This window comes from Calonectris borealis, chromosome 2 (assembly GCF_964195595.1).
Source record: "Calonectris borealis chromosome 2, bCalBor7.hap1.2, whole genome shotgun sequence".
Classification (NCBI taxonomy): Eukaryota; Metazoa; Chordata; class Aves; order Procellariiformes; family Procellariidae; genus Calonectris; species Calonectris borealis.
In genome coordinates this window covers 104,067,211-104,085,954 of record NC_134313.1, presented here as the reverse complement: position 1 = coordinate 104,085,954, position 18,744 = coordinate 104,067,211, and the positions used below count along the sequence as shown (strand labels likewise).

The 18,744-nt window shown below is 39.1% G+C and overlaps 1 protein-coding gene across 1 annotated transcript in view; it reads left to right on the top strand.

The window, feature by feature from the left end:
• The first annotated feature begins 17 nt into the window (after nucleotides 1-17).
• Nucleotides 18-18,744, top strand: part of GPLD1 (glycosylphosphatidylinositol specific phospholipase D1) — a 26,411-nt gene continuing 7,684 nt past the window's right edge. The window contains exons 1-17 of the mRNA XM_075142835.1: nucleotides 18-249; nucleotides 3,136-3,191; nucleotides 4,161-4,239; nucleotides 7,132-7,229; nucleotides 8,424-8,534; nucleotides 8,811-8,859; nucleotides 9,349-9,403; nucleotides 10,380-10,487; nucleotides 11,212-11,239; nucleotides 11,327-11,466; nucleotides 12,450-12,515; nucleotides 13,001-13,124; nucleotides 13,671-13,810; nucleotides 14,987-15,173; nucleotides 16,208-16,318; nucleotides 17,309-17,383; nucleotides 17,773-17,929. Coding sequence (XP_074998936.1) covers nucleotides 153-249; nucleotides 3,136-3,191; nucleotides 4,161-4,239; nucleotides 7,132-7,229; nucleotides 8,424-8,534; nucleotides 8,811-8,859; nucleotides 9,349-9,403; nucleotides 10,380-10,487; nucleotides 11,212-11,239; nucleotides 11,327-11,466; nucleotides 12,450-12,515; nucleotides 13,001-13,124; nucleotides 13,671-13,810; nucleotides 14,987-15,173; nucleotides 16,208-16,318; nucleotides 17,309-17,383; nucleotides 17,773-17,929 — 1,681 coding nt within the window. The 5' untranslated portion in view covers nucleotides 18-152. The remainder of the gene's footprint in view (nucleotides 250-3,135; nucleotides 3,192-4,160; nucleotides 4,240-7,131; nucleotides 7,230-8,423; nucleotides 8,535-8,810; nucleotides 8,860-9,348; nucleotides 9,404-10,379; nucleotides 10,488-11,211; nucleotides 11,240-11,326; nucleotides 11,467-12,449; nucleotides 12,516-13,000; nucleotides 13,125-13,670; nucleotides 13,811-14,986; nucleotides 15,174-16,207; nucleotides 16,319-17,308; nucleotides 17,384-17,772; nucleotides 17,930-18,744) is intronic.

Sequence of the window (18,744 nt, the reverse complement as noted above, 5' to 3'; positions counted from 1 at the left end):
CATTGGTATAAAATAGCCTTTCAAATACGGCAGTCATTTACTTGCTGTGTCAGCAATATGTCTGAAAGAAAAGGCATGCTCCGTAACCTACATTTCAAAGGTCACAGTGCTACTGCTCCAGGCTTTTGAAAATCACAGTTTGAGCCAGCATCATGGCTGGTTTGAAGATTTGGTCTGTTTTGCTGGTTATACTATACCTTTTCTGTCAAAGATGTATCCCAAGTGGAATTTCAACACATGTTGAAATAGGTAAGACATGTTCAGAAGTGAATTTCCGTGTTTTTTTGGATTGCTTGGAAAGAGAAGTAAATTCAGGTTTGGCTGGAAAGCAAAGGGAGAAAATAATGTTAAAGTAATGAGCATTCTACGTCATTTAAAAAAAAAGTGAATAACAGGATAGATGAGTAGTTTGGTTTTGGAGTTTGAAACTTTACTGTTTTTAGAAGCAAAATGCTTGAATCGAGTTGGTTGCGTATTTTTCTGTCTTCTAAAACAGAGGCATTATGTAACTGGAATGTTTGTGAGTCTTACGCAGACAGGGTTTGGTTTGGAGAAAGAAGAGGAATGCGCAATTTATGGGATTGTTATATTTAAACTAGAGACTAACACAGTTCATTTGTGGTAGCTCTGTTTTCAAATCACCATGTATTAATTTTGCCATACCTGCATAAAATAGATAAAATGCTGTAATGTGTTTGTATCTATGACTAACACAATGAAAATTTTGTTCTGTGTCTCTTTCTGGTAGGTTGCTATCTGTAGCCTGAACAGCCTAGATTTGTAGAGAATGAAGGACAGAACTGAGTGAACATCAAAGTGGGGAAATATTTCTGCTTTTAATTTCTTGTTTGCATGTGTTATTTTTAAAATCTGGTTTCCGCTGTAGTTCTTATAAGGACACTCATGAGTAGTGTGAGGTTATTCTGAAACATTTACTCATAATAAATTGACAGTTTTAATTGTTTGTTCTTCTGTTTCTGATCCTAAATCCATTGCTCAAACAGATAGTAAAACGTATGATGTTGTCTTTATTCAGGTAATCTTCTCAGACTTTAAGTACTGAAATAAATGCAACTTCGAACAAGTTAAAGCCTGGGATTATTCATGGCATTCATTTGAGACTGGGAGTGTGTTCCCTTACTGAGTGTTGTACCCTTGGTCAGCATCCTGCAACCATTCGCTTTTCCTAACGATATGTTGAGAAACCCACAGTAATCAGTAGGAGAAGTCGAACTGTCTGAAGCGCATACATCTTTGCAAACTGGGGGCTCTAATTACTGAGCATGAGCTTCTGAAAATGTGAAATAACAGATTTGGCAGAATGGAGTGTGTTTGCAAGAAATCTACAAAGACAAAGAAGAGCTTTCGGATCTGCCCCAAAGCAGTCATTTTTTTCTAATCAAGGAAGCATATTGCAGAAAACCTGCATTTATATAACTTAAAGATCTTGGTTGTCTGAGGAGTAGTGTGTACACTGAACTATTGGGTCATAGTTTACAACAAATTTTGTCCATTTGTCTGAAAATGACATTAAACCGGGTTCAGCTCTGATTTTGCTCAAATCAGTGCTTTTATTAATATGCAGATAAAAGTCCGTGATGATAAGATACTGAAAGTTATTGCCAAATCCAAACACTGAGTATACCGGGAAAAAAAACCCCAAACTGTAGAAAGGAGCTCCTCCGACTCAAAACCAGCACCTAACTCTATCCTGGGCAGACTTCTGAAAGTACTTTTAAGACGGTGTGAAAAGCTCTGCCTGTTCAAAATGTTGATCATGTTCGGTGTGCTCGGCAGAGCTGTGCTGTGTCCTACTTGCCATGGCCTTGTTGCTGGAGGCAGGTCTGAGTGGGGAGGCTCTCCCCCGCCCAGGGGCTCCCGTCAGACCCCGGGGGCTCTGTGGAACCGTGGGGATCTGTCACAAAATTCGTTGTAAAGGTGAACTTCTAGGTCCTGGGCCCACATGAGTAATGAGTCGGGGGGGACGGGAGATAGGAAAAGCAAACTACCAAACTGAGAGTCTCCCGCGCTGGAAATAGAGATGTGTGTTGAAATGACTGAGCCCTAAAATGGTAGACTTTTTTTTTATTACTATTTTTAAGTTATTCCTGTTTTGGTGCAAGATTGGTCCTTAAGGTATCTTAATGCATTGGTATAAGGATGGTTTAGCTCAGTGGGTAAAATTCAATGTGAAAGATCATTCAAACCCACACAATTTTGTCTAGATCTTATTCCAGAAGGAGAGTGGGGTTCTTTTGTGATGCGATTTATTTGGTAAGGATCAAACTAAATTCAGCATATTCTGGGTTATCTTGATCAGTCTTAGTTTGTAAATGGCTTTAAGTGAGGAGTAAAATTTTGTGTGAGAAGGCAAGATGATAACCAATACATGCAGTTTCAACCAAATAATTTTAGAGGCAATGTTGGGTATTTTTAGAACAGTGTTAATAGATTATCCCTGGGATCTAATATTAGTTAGAAGGAGACTTATTAAAGAAAAGTGATGTCAGTTTGTTTCATTCTCTTGTTATGCTTGCTCAATAAATATTTTGGCAGCCAGAATGTCTGCCTATTCAGTGAATAAATAGTAGTATTTACTTTGCTGACTTTAGGTTTTTGTTGGTTTTCATACATGTTAAAAATTAATCAAACTGTTAAACATCCACGTTGATTCCCAAGGTACCTTTTTCAATGTTAAGGGCAACAGTGAAACTGAAATGCAATTCACGTGGGTCCTTTACAGCTAGAATTTTATGATCCATCCTCTACACCCGCTGGGTGTGATCCGTGTCAGTTCACTGCTGTAGCTCAATTCTGGACACGGGGAGTTCCTTTTCCCTGCGTTTAAGCACTTTTGGCTTTGTTGGTCAGCTTGGGAGGTGGGGACTAGAGAGAGACCGATGAGACCTCGCTGTCCAGATGTGCCAGAGAAACAGCATTTCCTTATTAGCTCCCTAGGTGAGAAAACACACCCTCTCGCACGTACAGTATTTTCTGAGAAATCATGTTTCATGCACCTGGGCCACTTGGCTTAGAAATGACGATGTGGTGTATTCTGTTTTGGTAATGCTTCTAACAAAACCTGGGCCTGACCACAGTACCTGTAAATCAATACTTCAATATGTTGTTTTTCAGCACATAGAGCTCTGGAATTTTTCGTTAAGCGTGAAGGGAATGTTAATTATAGACAGGTAGGAAGCATATTATTGCTTAATTGTGTACGCCTTTCTTCTGAGCATTTTTCTGTCTGTCTTCTTGCCTTTCTTTTCTTTATTATTTATTTTCAGTAATATATGTAACTATTGTGCCTAGACTGTATTTTTACCTTGTTTTGTTGAAAATCATTTGAATGCTTCTGAATACTGTTGCAAATATGTAGTAATTATAATAATGTGTATATACTGTGTGTGGTTTCTCTCATTTTTTCCCATCATCTTAAGTCGTACCTTCCGTGGGTAGTTGTATTAGAAGAATCAGTAGAGGACTTTTGGAAAGGAGATTTAGTAAACATAAGGATGGCAAAATGACAGCAAGGTTTTGAATTTAGTCTACCACATCAATCATTTAACCAATTTCTGATTCGTGCAAATAGCTTTTTCTTTCATGGGCTTTATCCAACAGAGCACTGTAAGCACGTGGAGAGTTTTCATAAACGCATGAACAAAACACGTGTTGTGTGTTTAAAACATTTTTAATATCCTTTAGCACAATGCAAAGACAACCATTTTATATAATTTGATCTTTTATCAAAGTAGGAGATTACTCAAGGGAACTATTCACATTGTCTGCTGTAGACAGCTATGCTGTGATTCAGAGGATGGAAGGTAGCAGACCAGGCTTTGTGTCTAGTCCAAGAGGAGGAGGGCACCTTCACAAGATGACTTCACCAGTACCTATGTTAGATCATAGGAATACTTTCCTAAATGGCCTTTCAAATTACAGTGTATACTGATTAGTTTAGTTTCATTTACAAGCATTTTGGCAAGCGGGGGAGCAGGGCGGAATGATGGGGGATGGTGATGACACTGAAATAACATATTTTACCAAGATAATAGTTTGTATCTTGCTGGATACATCAATATCTTCAATATTGGCAGTGAACTGTGGTTTTGTGCTGTGCAATAGCGTTCTGATTCCTTTTTTCCCCGTCCTTTTCCCAGTTATTACTAAACCACCAAGATGCATTTCAGGCTGGGAGCATTTATCCTGATGCCTTTTATCCTTCAATCTGCAAAAGTGGTAAGGAAAGCTTTATAAGTCCAATATTGTAACAACTGTATTTTTATGTGAAAATCCTACAGAATTTAGTAGGGTTGAAAATAGTTACATTGTAAGAAATTAAGTATGGCCAAAAATACCTTCCTGCAAAAACATCTACCATTTTTGTTAGTATTTTGAGCCTTTTTGTAGAACTATATAAGAAAATAATACATTTGAAAATGTTTTAAGAAAGTAACTTTTGGGTAAATTTGACTATTTACTGTGTAGGGCAATTTGACAGAAGGATGCTGTTTGACTAAATTAGGTCAGATGACTGAGTACTGTCTTGAGGAGAAATTGAAAGGACAAAATGATCTTTTTTCAAAGTCTTGGGGAAAGCCTAGGGCAAATTTCTATATTAGGAAGTGTTAGTTTCTATCAGATCAGTCACAAAGATGATAGGAGAATATAAAAAGCTCACAAAACCAGAATAGTGTAGGACTTGCTGGGGAGGGCGGGAAGTGTAACATCCTAGTTTAAAGCCTTTCTTTTCCAAACTGCTGTCTTTTGCCTTTTCCCATTTGAAATTATTGTCAGTCTTAGTTTTGGTGCTTGCAGACCTAAAGACTGCACTACAAAATTAGCACCCTGTTGCAGTGGCTGTAAAGAGTATGTCTTGGCTTGCAGCTGGTCCCCCGATTTTTCAGCTCTGGTAGGTCAGCTCTTGATCATAATCAGCTTCTCCAGCAACACCAGAGCTATAAAACAGCCAGCTAGGGCTCGCTCCAGGATATTTGCTACTAAAGTGGTAAATCTGGATAGCGAGCAATTAGCAAATGGGACAAAGACTGCCTGTCCTCCAACAAACAAGGCTATTAGGATGTTTAGGCAGATACCAGAGACCAGGCAGTGATACGTAGTTTGTGTGAGGATATCTGGCCAATTGATTGTTGATATCTTACTGAAAGGCTAAAGTATGGGAGGTGGTTTATTTCAGTGGGTGATGCAAATTCAGATCCATTAAATTCAAAGTGTTCTCAGGATCGTTGTTTGGTTTGTCTCATCTTTTACATGTTTTGCAGCTGAGTGCCAGTGTCTCCACTTATCTCAGTATTTGTTTTTCCTGCCTCGAACTGCAAAATCCTCGTTTGTCTTTCCAAGGACACTTCCCCCATCTTTTCTCATTGCATGCTCTACTTAGAGTCTTAAATCACACGGTGGCAGCTAGACTTTTCATTGTTTCTCAGTCATAGGTTGTTCATGCCAAGTATAGGCTGCTTGGTTTATATCCTGATAGGCAGGTTGCCCCATCCAGGTTGCCTAACAGGGGATCTTCTCTGTTTTTATGTTGTGGTGCTCAGTTCACATCCAGATTGCCCCTCTGCTCTGGCATTTAATACTGTTTTGTCTCCTGTCGGTCACCAGGTCACTGTTGCTGGTCTTCTGCCTGCCTCTGCAAACATCTTGTCCCAAACTTCAGTCTTGCTTGCCTTGTTTTCAGGGCTGATGTTCTCCTGGGATTTCTTCAATTCCTACCTTAACTTGGTTATATCTATCAACCTCATCTTTCCCTTCTAACAGTTTTGACTTTTGCCTTATACCAGGCCAGTGATCAGAGCCTCTCCAGCCTCCAGCCCACATTCCTTCACTAAAATTGGGGTCCATCTTGCCTTATTTTATACTTGGGCCTCTTGTCAGCAGTCTCCTTAGTCAGTGTGGAAGAAATAGGTACCTCTAAAGACCTGAGCTGTTTTAACTGTGTGCCTCTAGGTCAAGAACAAAGCCATCCAGACTGCCTTTCCAGGCAGGAGAGAAACTTGGATGTAGAAGTCTACTCTGTGAACATTTAATTTTGGTCTAGCAAATCCCATCCTTACCTTATCTAGTTCAGCTGCACTGTAAAATGTCAAGAGGCCAGGAGGTGGCTGAATCACCCACAAGGTCTGCTCTCTGAGTTTCAGCATTTAATATGCCTTAATCTTCTGCAGTTTCACAGTTCTGTCTGAGCAAACACATACTCTTTCTCCAAGTGTATTGATGGTCCAAACAATCTATCTCCTGCCTACCTTCTTCCCGCTTAGAGAATTTAATATTGTGCTGCTTAGTCTTGTCACATCAGCATCACTTTGCCCTCAGCTTTATGTAGATATACAGAAACTTTTAGGCAAGGTCACTGTTAGATCCTACATAATCTCTTCTGCATAAATCCAAGTGAGAGCAATAATTGATGCTTCAAAGGAAAACCTGATTTTTCCTGTTTTCCTCTGCCCTTCTTGTGCTCCTACACTGACTGTATCTTGGCAAGTTTGCCATTCTGTTGAAAATGATGATGATGATGATGATGACATAGCCCTCCTCTGCCCTGTGGAAACTGATACCTGTCCCAAAGCGTGGTATTTTGAGTTTGCTGCTATACCCATCAGATTTTCTGCCATACAATTTGATGCATTCATTTAGTCAACAGCTTCTCTGTCAGCTCTCTTTATCCTCTCCACTTGGGAGGCAGTTTTTCATTGTACTGTACCTACTCACAGGCACAGAGAAAGGAAGCTGGCACAAAATTTTCAGATGCTTTAAACCAAAATCGTGGAAGGTAAATCTAGTATCTCTTTTGACACTATAAATCATATAAAAATACATCTCATTTGGTTCTTCTCATGTAAGTGGATTGTAAAATATGTTGTCTGTACGATATGAAATTGAACAAAAGTCTATGGTTTTTTTCATGGAGAAAACCTTTTCTGTTTCTCCCGCTCTCCCGCTCTCCCTCTCTCCCTTCCCTGTCCCTTTCCCCTCTTTTTTTCCCTGTCCCTTTTTCCCTTTTTTCCCTGTCCCTTTCCTTGTCCCTTTCCTTGTCCTTTTTTTCTTTTCCTTTTTTTTTCTTTTTCCCCAAATAAAAAATCAAATATTAGTATAATTTTATTGCAATAGGAATATTCCATGATGTGTCTGAAGACACTCACTGGTCACCATTTCTCAATACAAGTGTTCACTACATCAGAAGGAATTATCCTCAGCCTTGGGAAGAGGTAAGAAAATTTCTTTAACTTTTGACTTTGCTTTCTACTGTTTTCTTCACCTTCACTTGTTGTTGCAATTTCATCCTTTGGGAAGTGTAGAAAAAATACACATTTTTAAGTTAAAGTCTTGGCTGACATAGGAAAATTTGAAATCCTATTTTCATCTTTACCAGACAAAAAAGTTACGGTTTCCATATCAGTTATCTCCAATGTGGTCTGGTGCTTATGATATATTTCATAGGTCCAAACTTTCAAATGTGATTGGTGGTCTTGAATTATCGTCAGATCTGGTTGAGTGTCTGCCACTTGAAAACCAGGTGTCTTTTAGAATTCTCATTTGTGAAATCTTGGACTTAGTCCTGATTTGCTCTTGTTTATGGTATATGAGCTACAGAGGAGGAGAGGGAAAACAAATTGTCAAATTGAGGATGATTTTAAAGGTCATATTGTTTTCTTTTCCTTACTGGAGAATTTGCCATTCTCTCTGCTCAGGAGAGTCATACAGGTAGAGCAGCATTTGAGAGCATGCACTCTTTAAAACCTAAGCAAGTCTGCCTGCCCTTTGACTGGCCATTGGCGATACTGATCTTGTAAACTATTAACACTTGGGAAGTATAAATTCGTCAAAAACTATGATTCAATTACAGGTTTTTAAAAGACCTCTGGAGCTTACAGTGATTCAATGCAGAGAAGTCTTTTCTGGAGAAATGTAATTTCAGTTGCTGATAAATTTATTCCAAATAATTTTTCTGTTTGTAGGAATAAGATGAATAGGAATAAAGCCCATACCTGGGCTTGTAGGAATAAAGCCCATGCCTGGGCTTTAATCAGGTATTTTTACAGTGAACAGCACTTGCACAGGAATGTCTTTTTCTCTGCACCCATGGTGGCAGAGGGTGTTCACTCCTTGGAAGTGGAAGTGTTTGTCCTCAGTCCAGAAAAACACTTTAGTACACATCTAACTTGAAGTACACAAGTAATTCATGCTCTTGGACTGTATGAAGTGCTTAAAGCTTCTCAAGTCACAAAAAGTGACTCCAGCATCAAGGAATGAGTGGTCAACACTTTGTCATGCTAAGTTCTTAGATTGTAAGAGTTTCTCACCTATATCCTTGTATAATGCACTAACATAAAATGCTCACCTCTTCTTAAAGACAGAAGTAAAATTACTGACGTTACTACAAGTGGATTGTTGTTGTGTAGGCTACAGAGAAGCTGGTGGCTTTCCTGTTTGGAATTGCCTCACATATGGTGGCAGATGTTAGCTGGCATAGCCTGGGCATCGACCAAGGATTTCTAAAGGCCATGGGAGAAGTAAGCCTGTATTATTATATTTATTGATATAACTGGATTTATTTGAATTGATAGCTTAGCTTTGGACTCTGGTGGGGAGGGAAGGGAAAAACTGGAGCCCTGTTTCAGGAACGTTTTCAGAGAGATGTAATGTCACAAACTCTGTAAGAACAAAGCTGGTCAGGTTTGGGACCTGTAAACTTCAGGGCTGCTTGGACAATTTGTTTCTGTTCATATGTTTGTTTGGAAGGATGAGTAAAATAAACAGGCTGTTCTTTTGTTTTTCTCTTTCTCCAGATTGATTTTCATGGTTCATACTCAGAAGCTCACAATGTTGGCGATTTCGGTAATGTTTTTGTTTGCTGGTCATAGATCCTTCTGTTGGAATAACTAGTCCCCTTCAAAACCACAGTAGGTGATTCTGGCTCTTAACCTGTGCAATGCAGGAGCCAAGAATGGGTCATATGGATACTGTATTCTCACTCTTCCCCCATAGCTTGCAAAGCCCTGCTATCCGAGTCCTCATGCTCCATGTTTCATGTGATAGGGCATATAGACACTTGTATTAAAGCCAAAACACAGGCTGAAGGATGCTTAAGTTTAAATGGAGTCACTACTGTGATTTTAAATTTTACATTATTCTTATTCTCTGGAAGTATAAAATATGCAGCATACTTTCAGGTGAACCATTTATGTATTCTAAATACACAGCTGGAGGATCTACCCTATAAACACATAGCCATACATAGCTTCATCCACGCTGTTATCCATGATAGATACTTAATGGGTTTGGTTTGTTGGGCTTTGTGGGTTTTTTTCATTCTTCCATCTGCAGGAGGAGATGTACTGAGTCAGTTTGAGCTGGACTTCAGTTATCTGGCATCGAATTGGTAAGATGACGTTACCTTCTTTAATAATTATTTCTGCTTACTCTGTATACTCCCTGTGTTTTTACAAAATGCTGTCCTCCTTTATCTTTCTTTCAAAGGAAACTCTTGCAGCTATTGGAAATTTTCTGAGTTTGGTATTCCTTATATGCATATTTACTGTTTCCTGACATGAAAAACTGGAAGGACAGAAGAAAAAAGAGTTTTACATATAGGAACACAGCAAGAAGGATTAAATTATTTATCTCTGAAGGGAATTATAAGTAATTATATATAAAAGAATCAGTGAAAAAGGTTTGCTGGAATGTCCTAGCTTTTAGTTAAATAACTCAGTTAAATAAATCTCACTTAGATTTCCATTTCAAGTTTTGGAAGTTAAGGATGTTTATGGTTATAGATACTGTGGAATTCAAACAGGTTTTAAAAGCATAGAAAGAAGCAGCAGTTTTAGATAGACACAGTTTTTTTCTCACAGTTTTCAACTGAAGTAAAAAACTCACATGCCTTTTTTTCTGCTGATGAAGTAGGTCATTTGAGTTGTTTTGTTTAAGTAGGATGTAGTTCATCTAGGTGTAGAAGGCACAGTTCATTAATAAAACTCTGGCACAGCTGTGGGAAATGTCTACTTGGCTAGGAGTAGGTTTGATACAGCGGAGAGTTGGAGGACATCCTCCAAGATTATGTGATCACCCAGCCAGGAAACCAGTGTAGGGAGTGTGGAACCTCTACCAGCAGTAGCCATAGGGGAATGGTTCTACAGGTTTCTGAGAGTGAACCTAAACAGGAGGAGAGTGTTGCGCAGAGAGTAACTGCACCTGCAGTCCTGGTCTTTCTGGCATTTGTAAATCTTCATGACCTTCTATAGTCCTTTGCAATTTAGAATATTTTAAAGCAGGCTATTGTTATTACAGAAACTGTAATCTTTTATCAGGTGATGTGGAAACACTCTTATTTGTAATACTTTTCATCTTGTTTTTAGGTATGTACCTGTCAAAGACCTAGCAGCTATCTATAAGGAGTTTTATGGAAGAGAGATCATAACTGAAAGCACAATTACTGACTGTACTTACCTTCTGTTTCTTGAACTGTAAGTTGAATAGCTTTGTCTGGGTTTTCATAAGTGAAACATATGTAGGAAAATGGTGATAATCCTGTTTGAAATGCTAGCTTAGAAATTTATGCATTGAGGCCAGCAATATAGACTACTAGACCCCAAAATCATAAAACAAATTTGGAGTGCTTAATAACTTAATAGTGTTAAATTCATCATTACACCACAGATTCAGCATCTGAGCTATTTAACACGTTTATGCATTTAATGTATTTATGCCTATTTATGTGAGAACAGCTGTGTCTTCAAGTACCATTGCATGGTGGCACGTTAGCAACATAATTTTCATGTACTGAAAGAATAGTGTACATACCTAAGTAGATGGCTTCCCTACACTTTATGTAGGTCTTTTCAAGTCCAAGAATAATTCAAAAGAGGCTTTTGGTATCTGGCAGTGTCTGCTTTTGAATATCCTAAACAGCCTAGCTGTATCCTTTATTTCAGCTAATTACCAATAGTCATGCAGCATTTACAAACACTCAAAACACAAAATTTGAATTCCTCCAAATTAAGGTCAGCAATAAAGTTAAGATCATTACTTTTCACATTACAGCTTTTAAAAATACATTAATAGCCAACAAGGAAATGTAATGACTTGCATAGTATATACCATACAGAAGCCTTGAAAAGAACTGTTTAAGTAATTAAATATTATTAAATGAAGCAAATTTCATTCTGAAGATTGTTTTTTTTTTTCCAGGCATGGAGAAAGGCTTGCTGTTGCCAAGGTTGGTCTTCTGTTTTCTTTATAAAAATGAACATATAGCATGAAGACAATGTAATTCATCTTACTAAGTATGTTGTTTGTCTCTTAGCTTTTTCCAACATATGCTAGTAAATCTCCATTTCTGGTGGAGAAGTTCCACGAGTATTTCCTTGGAGGAGTGGATGACATGGCATTCTGGACAAACAATATTTTTGAGCTGACGAGCTATATGCTAGAGAATGGAACCAGGTATAGCTGTGTTTCCTGCAATATGAAATGCAGTAGTCAAGTTCTGACACCCATTTAATTGTTCTTCTGACGGCAGGTTCTTTCCTAGAAGAGGTGCTGAGCTTTAAATCCTCACTTGGAAGAAGGGATTTCTGTGGCTGTCTTTTTACCCAGGTGCACAGGATTACATAGGCCCTGAGTTCGCATTTGTTGCATGTTCACACTCCTTCCCCAGGCAAGGCTCTGGCGTGCCCAGCTGATACTCAACAGGGAAAATTTGGGGCATTCTTTAAGACGTACTCAAGGGCCTGCTTAAATGTTGCATAGCCATGCCCTGAGGTTCTGCCTGGCCTGGCAGTCTGAGCTGTGGTGGCACCTTCTGGCTGCTGTCATCAGCCAGCAAAGATGTCCCTTCCTAGGGGAGGACAGATATTGCCTTCAGACACTGAAGACAGATAGGATTAGAAAGAGTAGGAGTATATATTCTAGTGTTGGAAGCTCAGGCTTGCAGTCAGAATATCGTATTTTTTATAGAAGTTCTGGCCCTGTACTGCTCTGTTACAAGTGTAACCTTACTGTAAATAACTTTATAAGACCAACAGTCGCAATTAATCCATCCATGTATATGGAAAATATCACCGCAGCTATTTTGGGAAATGATATTTGAAATACAATACGGCATAATCTGTTGTGTTCTTTGTTCCAGAACAGCACTTTCATTAAAAGTCCTTTAGATTATTAGAATTAGCAGGACGTGTTACACTAAGTTTCCTTTAAGAGTTATATAAAGACATGTGAGATTCATACAGAACCTAATCAAGGTCATTAAAATAAATATCAGAGGGGTTTCTCAGGATTATAATGATGCTCTGGTTTTGAATAAGCAGGGTTTCTTGAGAAAACTGATGACTTCTAACAGAGGAAAAGGATAGAAGTTGTATTTTTAGTTTCACTTCCATTGTGGGAAAGCGAATGTTTAAAAGGCATTCTGCATATTTCTTTAGTGGCTGCTTCCTGCCTGAAAACCCTCTGTTTATAAACTGCACAAGAGAGCACAAGGACAGCTACGTGTAAGTATAGCTCTGAAGGTTCAAAGATTAACTGATGAAAGGAGAGTCCTGCACTAATGTGGATAGTGAGCTGTTGAAAATTAGAGATCTTTTGGTTTATCTTTTTGTGTGTGAATTTGAGATTCTCTTAACATGAATAAGTAAACCACTTGAAGTGCTAAGTCTTCACACTTTATTTGGTTGTCACTCTTTGTTCCGCTAATCATGAAACTATGGATTCATGTTTACCCTTACCATAGCTAAATTCTTTACTGATTTATAGAAATATGGAACTCAGCTGTTCGGAGCACAACATGTATGTATTCCTCTAGCAAACATCTCACCAGAAACCAGCTTAATTGGTATCTCTTGAGAACTCCCTTTATATATGGGAGAAATGGCCACCTGGTTGCATGCAATATGATTGCTTGTCCTAGCTATGTCATAAAATACTCACGTCCTTAATTCAGTTATATTAATTGTTATTATTGCCTTCTTTATTTTAGCAGAAACAAACAATCAAAAAATGAACATCACAAGAATACAACTTCTTCGCTTACAAAAACACTTGAAAAGAATATAAATTATACAGAGAGAGGAGTTCACTTCAACATACAATCTTGGGCAACAGTAAGTGAGAAGTGATAGACATGTCAGGTAAAATTCAGCTCTGTATAAAATTGTTCTAATTTCTGTCTGAGATGCTGCGTGTTGGAGCAGGGTCTCTGGATGTTAACAGTAGCCTGTGACTTCACTTCATGGAGATTCCAGCAGCCATTGTTAATCTATATATTTATATGTACATCATAAATACTCAATTTTTACACTTTGCTCATTGTATAGTGAAGTTAGAACACACCTTGCAGTGCCAAAACTGGCAAAATATATCTTCAGTACTTACACTTTAGAGTTTACATTTTAGAGAATCACGTGATCGCTTTTTGGCATTAAGAAGTCCCAACAAAGCATAGCAGTGAACAATTAGCAATGCTGCATTTAGAGCATACAGATTTTTGTCTCTTTCTAAAATGGTGCTTATGACCTGAGTCAGAGTCCGCTTAGATCAATGTGGTGATTTCCACTGTTGGTGACTTGGTTTTGAGGTGCTCCATAATGTTCTAGAGTTTCAGCCTGTGTTTTAACCATTCTTGTGTCTCTTTATTATTTTTATTTCAGAATTCTCTCCGCTTGATAAACCGTGCTTTTGCAACCAGTGTCTGGAGAGTGTTAGCAGCTACACATCAAAAATCTGCTAAGTACATCTCCAAGCCAGCAGCTTCATATTTTCTGACTTCACCCTATGCTAGACTTGGATGGTTGGTAGTTTTTTTCTTCCCACCTCCCTCTTAATTCCTGAGTACCCACCAAAATATTTATGTTTATTCTTTGGATACCTTTTAAAGGTGATAGTCCAAATCAATTAGTGATACAAATCTGGCTGAATGGCTTATATTGACTGGCCAGAACAACAAGTTAACCCGTAAGACCTTTCTTTCACATGTTAGCATAAGCCTCTTTGTATTGGTACTGAATAAAACTGTATCAAGAACAAATTTCCATTCGGATGTGAATTATAGGCAGATAACCTCTTTCTTTGGAAGTGTTGTCTTGTCGTTTCTTTACGTTCTCTCCTTAGCGAAGGAGCTCAATGCTCTGTGTGTGATCAAGCTCAGAATGGAAGGAACCAAAATTAGAACCAACATCGGCTCCAGTTCTGAACAGTACAGGAACATTGTTACCCTTTTTTGGTTATTGGCTGATGTTTGTGCAGAATTAATTGTCTGTCCCGAATTGGTCACTGATGGTGCTTAGCGAGTGTTCTTGGAAACACTACAACACTAGTAAGGAGTTCAAAGATAGATTCAGGACACAGAAAGGTATATTCTCTCTCCTTGCCAGAGAGATTCTAGCTTTACCTGCAATAGGGAAGAGTAATGAAATAAATTTGCATTTCTGCTCATCTTGCTGTATTTCTTCTGACTCAAAATTTGAAGATTTAATTCTTGAGTTTACTTCACACCAGGCAAATGAACAGTAGTTAGTTCTTTTCTCTCTACGTTCCCTTTCTAAACTCCAGCATGTTACTGAGCCCTGTCATCCCTTGGCTTATCTACTCTTAAGTCCATTGATTAAATCAGAGGTTCAGTTAAAAAGATACTTAATTTCATCCTTTGTATTCTGTCGTATGCAAGCAGCCCTTTTTCATGCTCCTTTCTCATTGCTCTCAGGTGCCGTGTGTCGGTAAGTAAAAAGCAGTTCCTACAGATCTCAGCTGCGTTAATGGAAGATGAATCTTCAAGGCTCTGTTTTTATTTAATTCAAGGAAACAAAAATCAGTTATACATGAAAAATGCTGTGTAGATTTTTACAAAAATTGGTGGGGAAAGACAGGTCTTGGTTTACGTGAAAGAAGTAGAAGTACTCATTTTCTGCTAACGTTGTGGTAGTCTGGAAGCTAATGCTATGATTTTGTTGACTCCCTTGCTGTGCAGGGCTATGATCTCAGCTGACCTAAACCAGGATGGATATGAAGATCTGGTGGTTGGAGCACCAGGGTACAGCACATTGGGCCGTGTTCAGATAGGACGGGTGTATGTGGTCTATGGCAAACAGTCAGGTTTGCCTCCAGAGGACATGGATCTAGATGGGAAAGCGGACCAAGTACTACAAGGTCATCAGGTGAGGGGTCAAGTCAGGTATTTGTCACTTAACTTTTTTGCCTGAAAATGTGGTAAATTTTGACTGAGCAACAGTATCATTAATATGTATGAGGATTATTCCTGAAATGCCCCTCCTGGTAAAAGGATGTCATATGCTTTTCAAGAACAATAACCGTTACTTAAGTCACAGGAACAATTAAAGCAGTGGTGATCTGTAGGTTCACTTTTTCTACTGTGCCAGACAAGTGGGCATTAGAACATAATTTGCCCTTGAATAAAACCGTGGTAGTGTCTCTGTAAGTCACAGTATAGCTCATTCGGGTCCCTGCATTTAAGAAAATATTGTGATTTTCCCTTCCCTTTTCATCTAAAATTATTAATTCAATATAAGTTTCAATTCCTTTGAAGCTACATTTTTTCATTAATTAATAACTTCTCGCAAAAGCATTGTTTGTCTTTACTAAGAGTACACGTTATTTTAAAAAAAGAGAAAACTGCGATTTGACGTGATGGTGACTGGCTTGTAACTGAGAAGCAGGATCAAATGATCTTTTTGAGTAATAAAGATGATCCTCTGTAGAAAGTATCTTTATTCACAAACAAGAGAATGGAGAGAGATGAGATACATTTCCTTTTAATATGTTTCTGTGGTTGTAAACTGTGGAGTAACAGCTGCTGTCTTCTTACAGAGTGTTTTAGTGGTTCACAGCTATAATGCTGTTAACAGGAAAGATCATAAGCTTAACATCAATGGTGCACTAAGCTCAGAGGAGGAAATAGCAAAGCAGCGCCATATTGTGTTCAGTTATCTTATATTTTATCACCTCCACATCCTCAAACAGAACAGTTGACTCCGAGTTAGTGTGTTAGTATGACAGTTATTACTTGGGAGAACAATGACGTGAAGAAAATCTTAAGAATTGTTGGGATAGATTTTTGTCATCTCTGTTTCCAGTTCTTCCCTGCGCTGTGATTGCAAATGTGCATTAGATTTTGATGGTTTTGTCTTGAAAATGCCTGTTATTTTCATGTGAGCAATCCCTCTTCTTTTAGCCTTCAGGAAGATTTGGTTCTGCCTTGGCAGTCCTGGACTTCAATGAGGATGGAGTGCCAGATCTGGCAATTGGAGCACCTTCTGTGGGATCTCAGTTTCTTACTTACAAGGTAAGCCACGCACATGGGTTTGTTGGGTTTTTTCCCCTCCAAACAGAACATTTTTATTGATACATATTTTTTCGAACAGTGAAATGAGAGAGAAAATTTCTGTTGTTACTCAAGGTGACATTGTAATTTAAACACAAAGGTTTATATCCTTTGTGGGTACTTTGACTAGAGCAACGACAGCTATCTGTATTTCTCTTTCAGTGGCCTTTTTGCACATTAGAAATCCAAATCAGATTGCAACTTTGCAGCACTGATGTTCATGAAATACAGGTGTACCCTTTTTATTTATGAACAGAGAGTCTGGAACGGACCTCATGGGTCAGTGAGCCTTGTCATCTGCTGTCACGGGCCAACAGAGGATATCTAAAATGTGATATGAACACAGACACACTTGCTAAAATAATCAAGTTACAGAGGCTTAATGACTTGCAGCCTACCAGATAAGCCCATGTAATGGTCCCTGAGTATGTTTGGCCCCCGTGAACTGAGAGGCAAAATGTTTTGGTTTAAACCACATCCATTAAGCTTAAAACTCTTCAGAATTTCAGATACTAGCTTAGCGGCCTAAATAGGAACTTAAATGCTTTTATGTAGACCCACTAGCTTGGAAAATTGCATGCTTCTGTTGTGCCTGGCACTGTGTGCCATTGCATTAAATAATAATTAACAAAATTTGAGCCACCTGAATGTGTCTATAACGAGTATAATATACAGTATACTGTCCTTGCTCCTTACCCACAGTATGATGAAAATGTACTTCTCTCTACTTCTCTAGTTTGTTGCCTCGTTATAGCAGTACCCATTACAGCATGGGTATTCTTGAGTTTGGGGTGGAAAAGACAGTATTATGACAAGGCTTAGATAGGAAAAATGCAGTTGTATTAATAGCCTTTGCAGAACTGTTTCACTCCCTGTGTTTTGTCTTGAATTTTGTACTTGGTGCTGACATGCAGATGCTCTCATGCTGTATTTGCTTTTCCTGCTGTTTAGGGTGCTGTGTATGTCTATTTTGGCACTGAGGGAAGAGGCTTGGCATCTCAACCAAATGTTACCATAACTTGTCAGGTATATTGATCAGGCTAACACAGGGCCACACAAGCAGGAGGTGAGATAAAGGGGAAAGGGGCTTGTGACCTTAAAAAAAGAACATTAAAATCAAACTTCTAATTGCAAGGGAATTTAGACTGATGGGGATGGTGCAAGCAGGTGCTTGCCTGCGTTGATTGTATGTGGGAAAGACGTTTGTACTCCTGTGCAGGGGATGCAGCAAGGTGAACAGAAAAATGCATAGCCCTCCAAAAAAACCCAAAGAAAACAAAATTGAAATCAGGGAGTGGGAGGGTAATTTGATCAGAAGCAGACAAAGTTAGCTCTTTGGAAGAAAATTGCTCTATTTTGTTACAGAATTGGTGGTTTCAGTTCCATTTCGGGCTTAAACTAACTGTTTGTTGCAGTATTCCTACTGTAATCTTGGTTGGTCCCTCCTGGCAGCTGATGTTGATGGGGATGGAAATGCTGATCTGGTTGTGGGCTCTCCATATGCACCTGGTGGTGGGCAGCAGAGAGGATTTGTGGTTGCATTTTACTCTTATTTCAACAGGAGTGACCAAGGTAATATTTATTGAGTAAATTAATCCTCCCATATTTTACGTGACTGTTCATTTGTTCCTAATTAATCATGGGATAATTCAGGCTCGAAGGGATCTCAGGAAGTGTTTAGTCCAGCCTCCAATAGGGGGACAGCTATGAAGTCCGACCAGATTGCTCAGGGCTTTATCCAGTCAGGTCTTAAAACCCTCCAATAATAGAGATTGCACAGGCACTCTGGGTAGCTGTTCCACTTCTTGGCTGTCCTCATAGGGAAAAAAATGTCTTGTTACAGCCAGTATGAACCTCTCTTGTTTCAGCTTATGCTCGTTGTCTATTGTCCTCCCACCTCCATGCATAGCAAAGTCAGAGACACAGAAGGTGTTAAGTACCCCATACACTGGGAAGAGCCCGGCTCTATCTCCTTGTTAACCTCCTCATAGGTCCTGACAGGCTGCTGTTAGGTCCACTCGAAACCTCTCCTCCAGGCTGAATAAGTCCTGGTCCCTCAGTCTCTGCTCACAGCGCAAGTGCTCCAACCCCCAACTATCTTGGGGGCTCTCTACTAAATTTGCTCCAGTTTATCAACATCTTTCTTGTTTTGTGGGGTCCAGAACTGAACAATATATTACAGGTGTGGTCTAGGGAGGAGTAAAGGGGGAATAATCACTTCTCTCAATCTCTTTGCCGTGCTCCTGCTTATATAGCCTGGGATGCTGTTGGCCATCTCTGCTGTCAGAGCCTCACGCTCAGCTCTCTGCCCACCAGGAGCTCCAGGACCTTTTCCACACGGCTGCTCCCCAGCTAGTCTGTCTGCAGCCTGTATCGCTGCAAGGGCA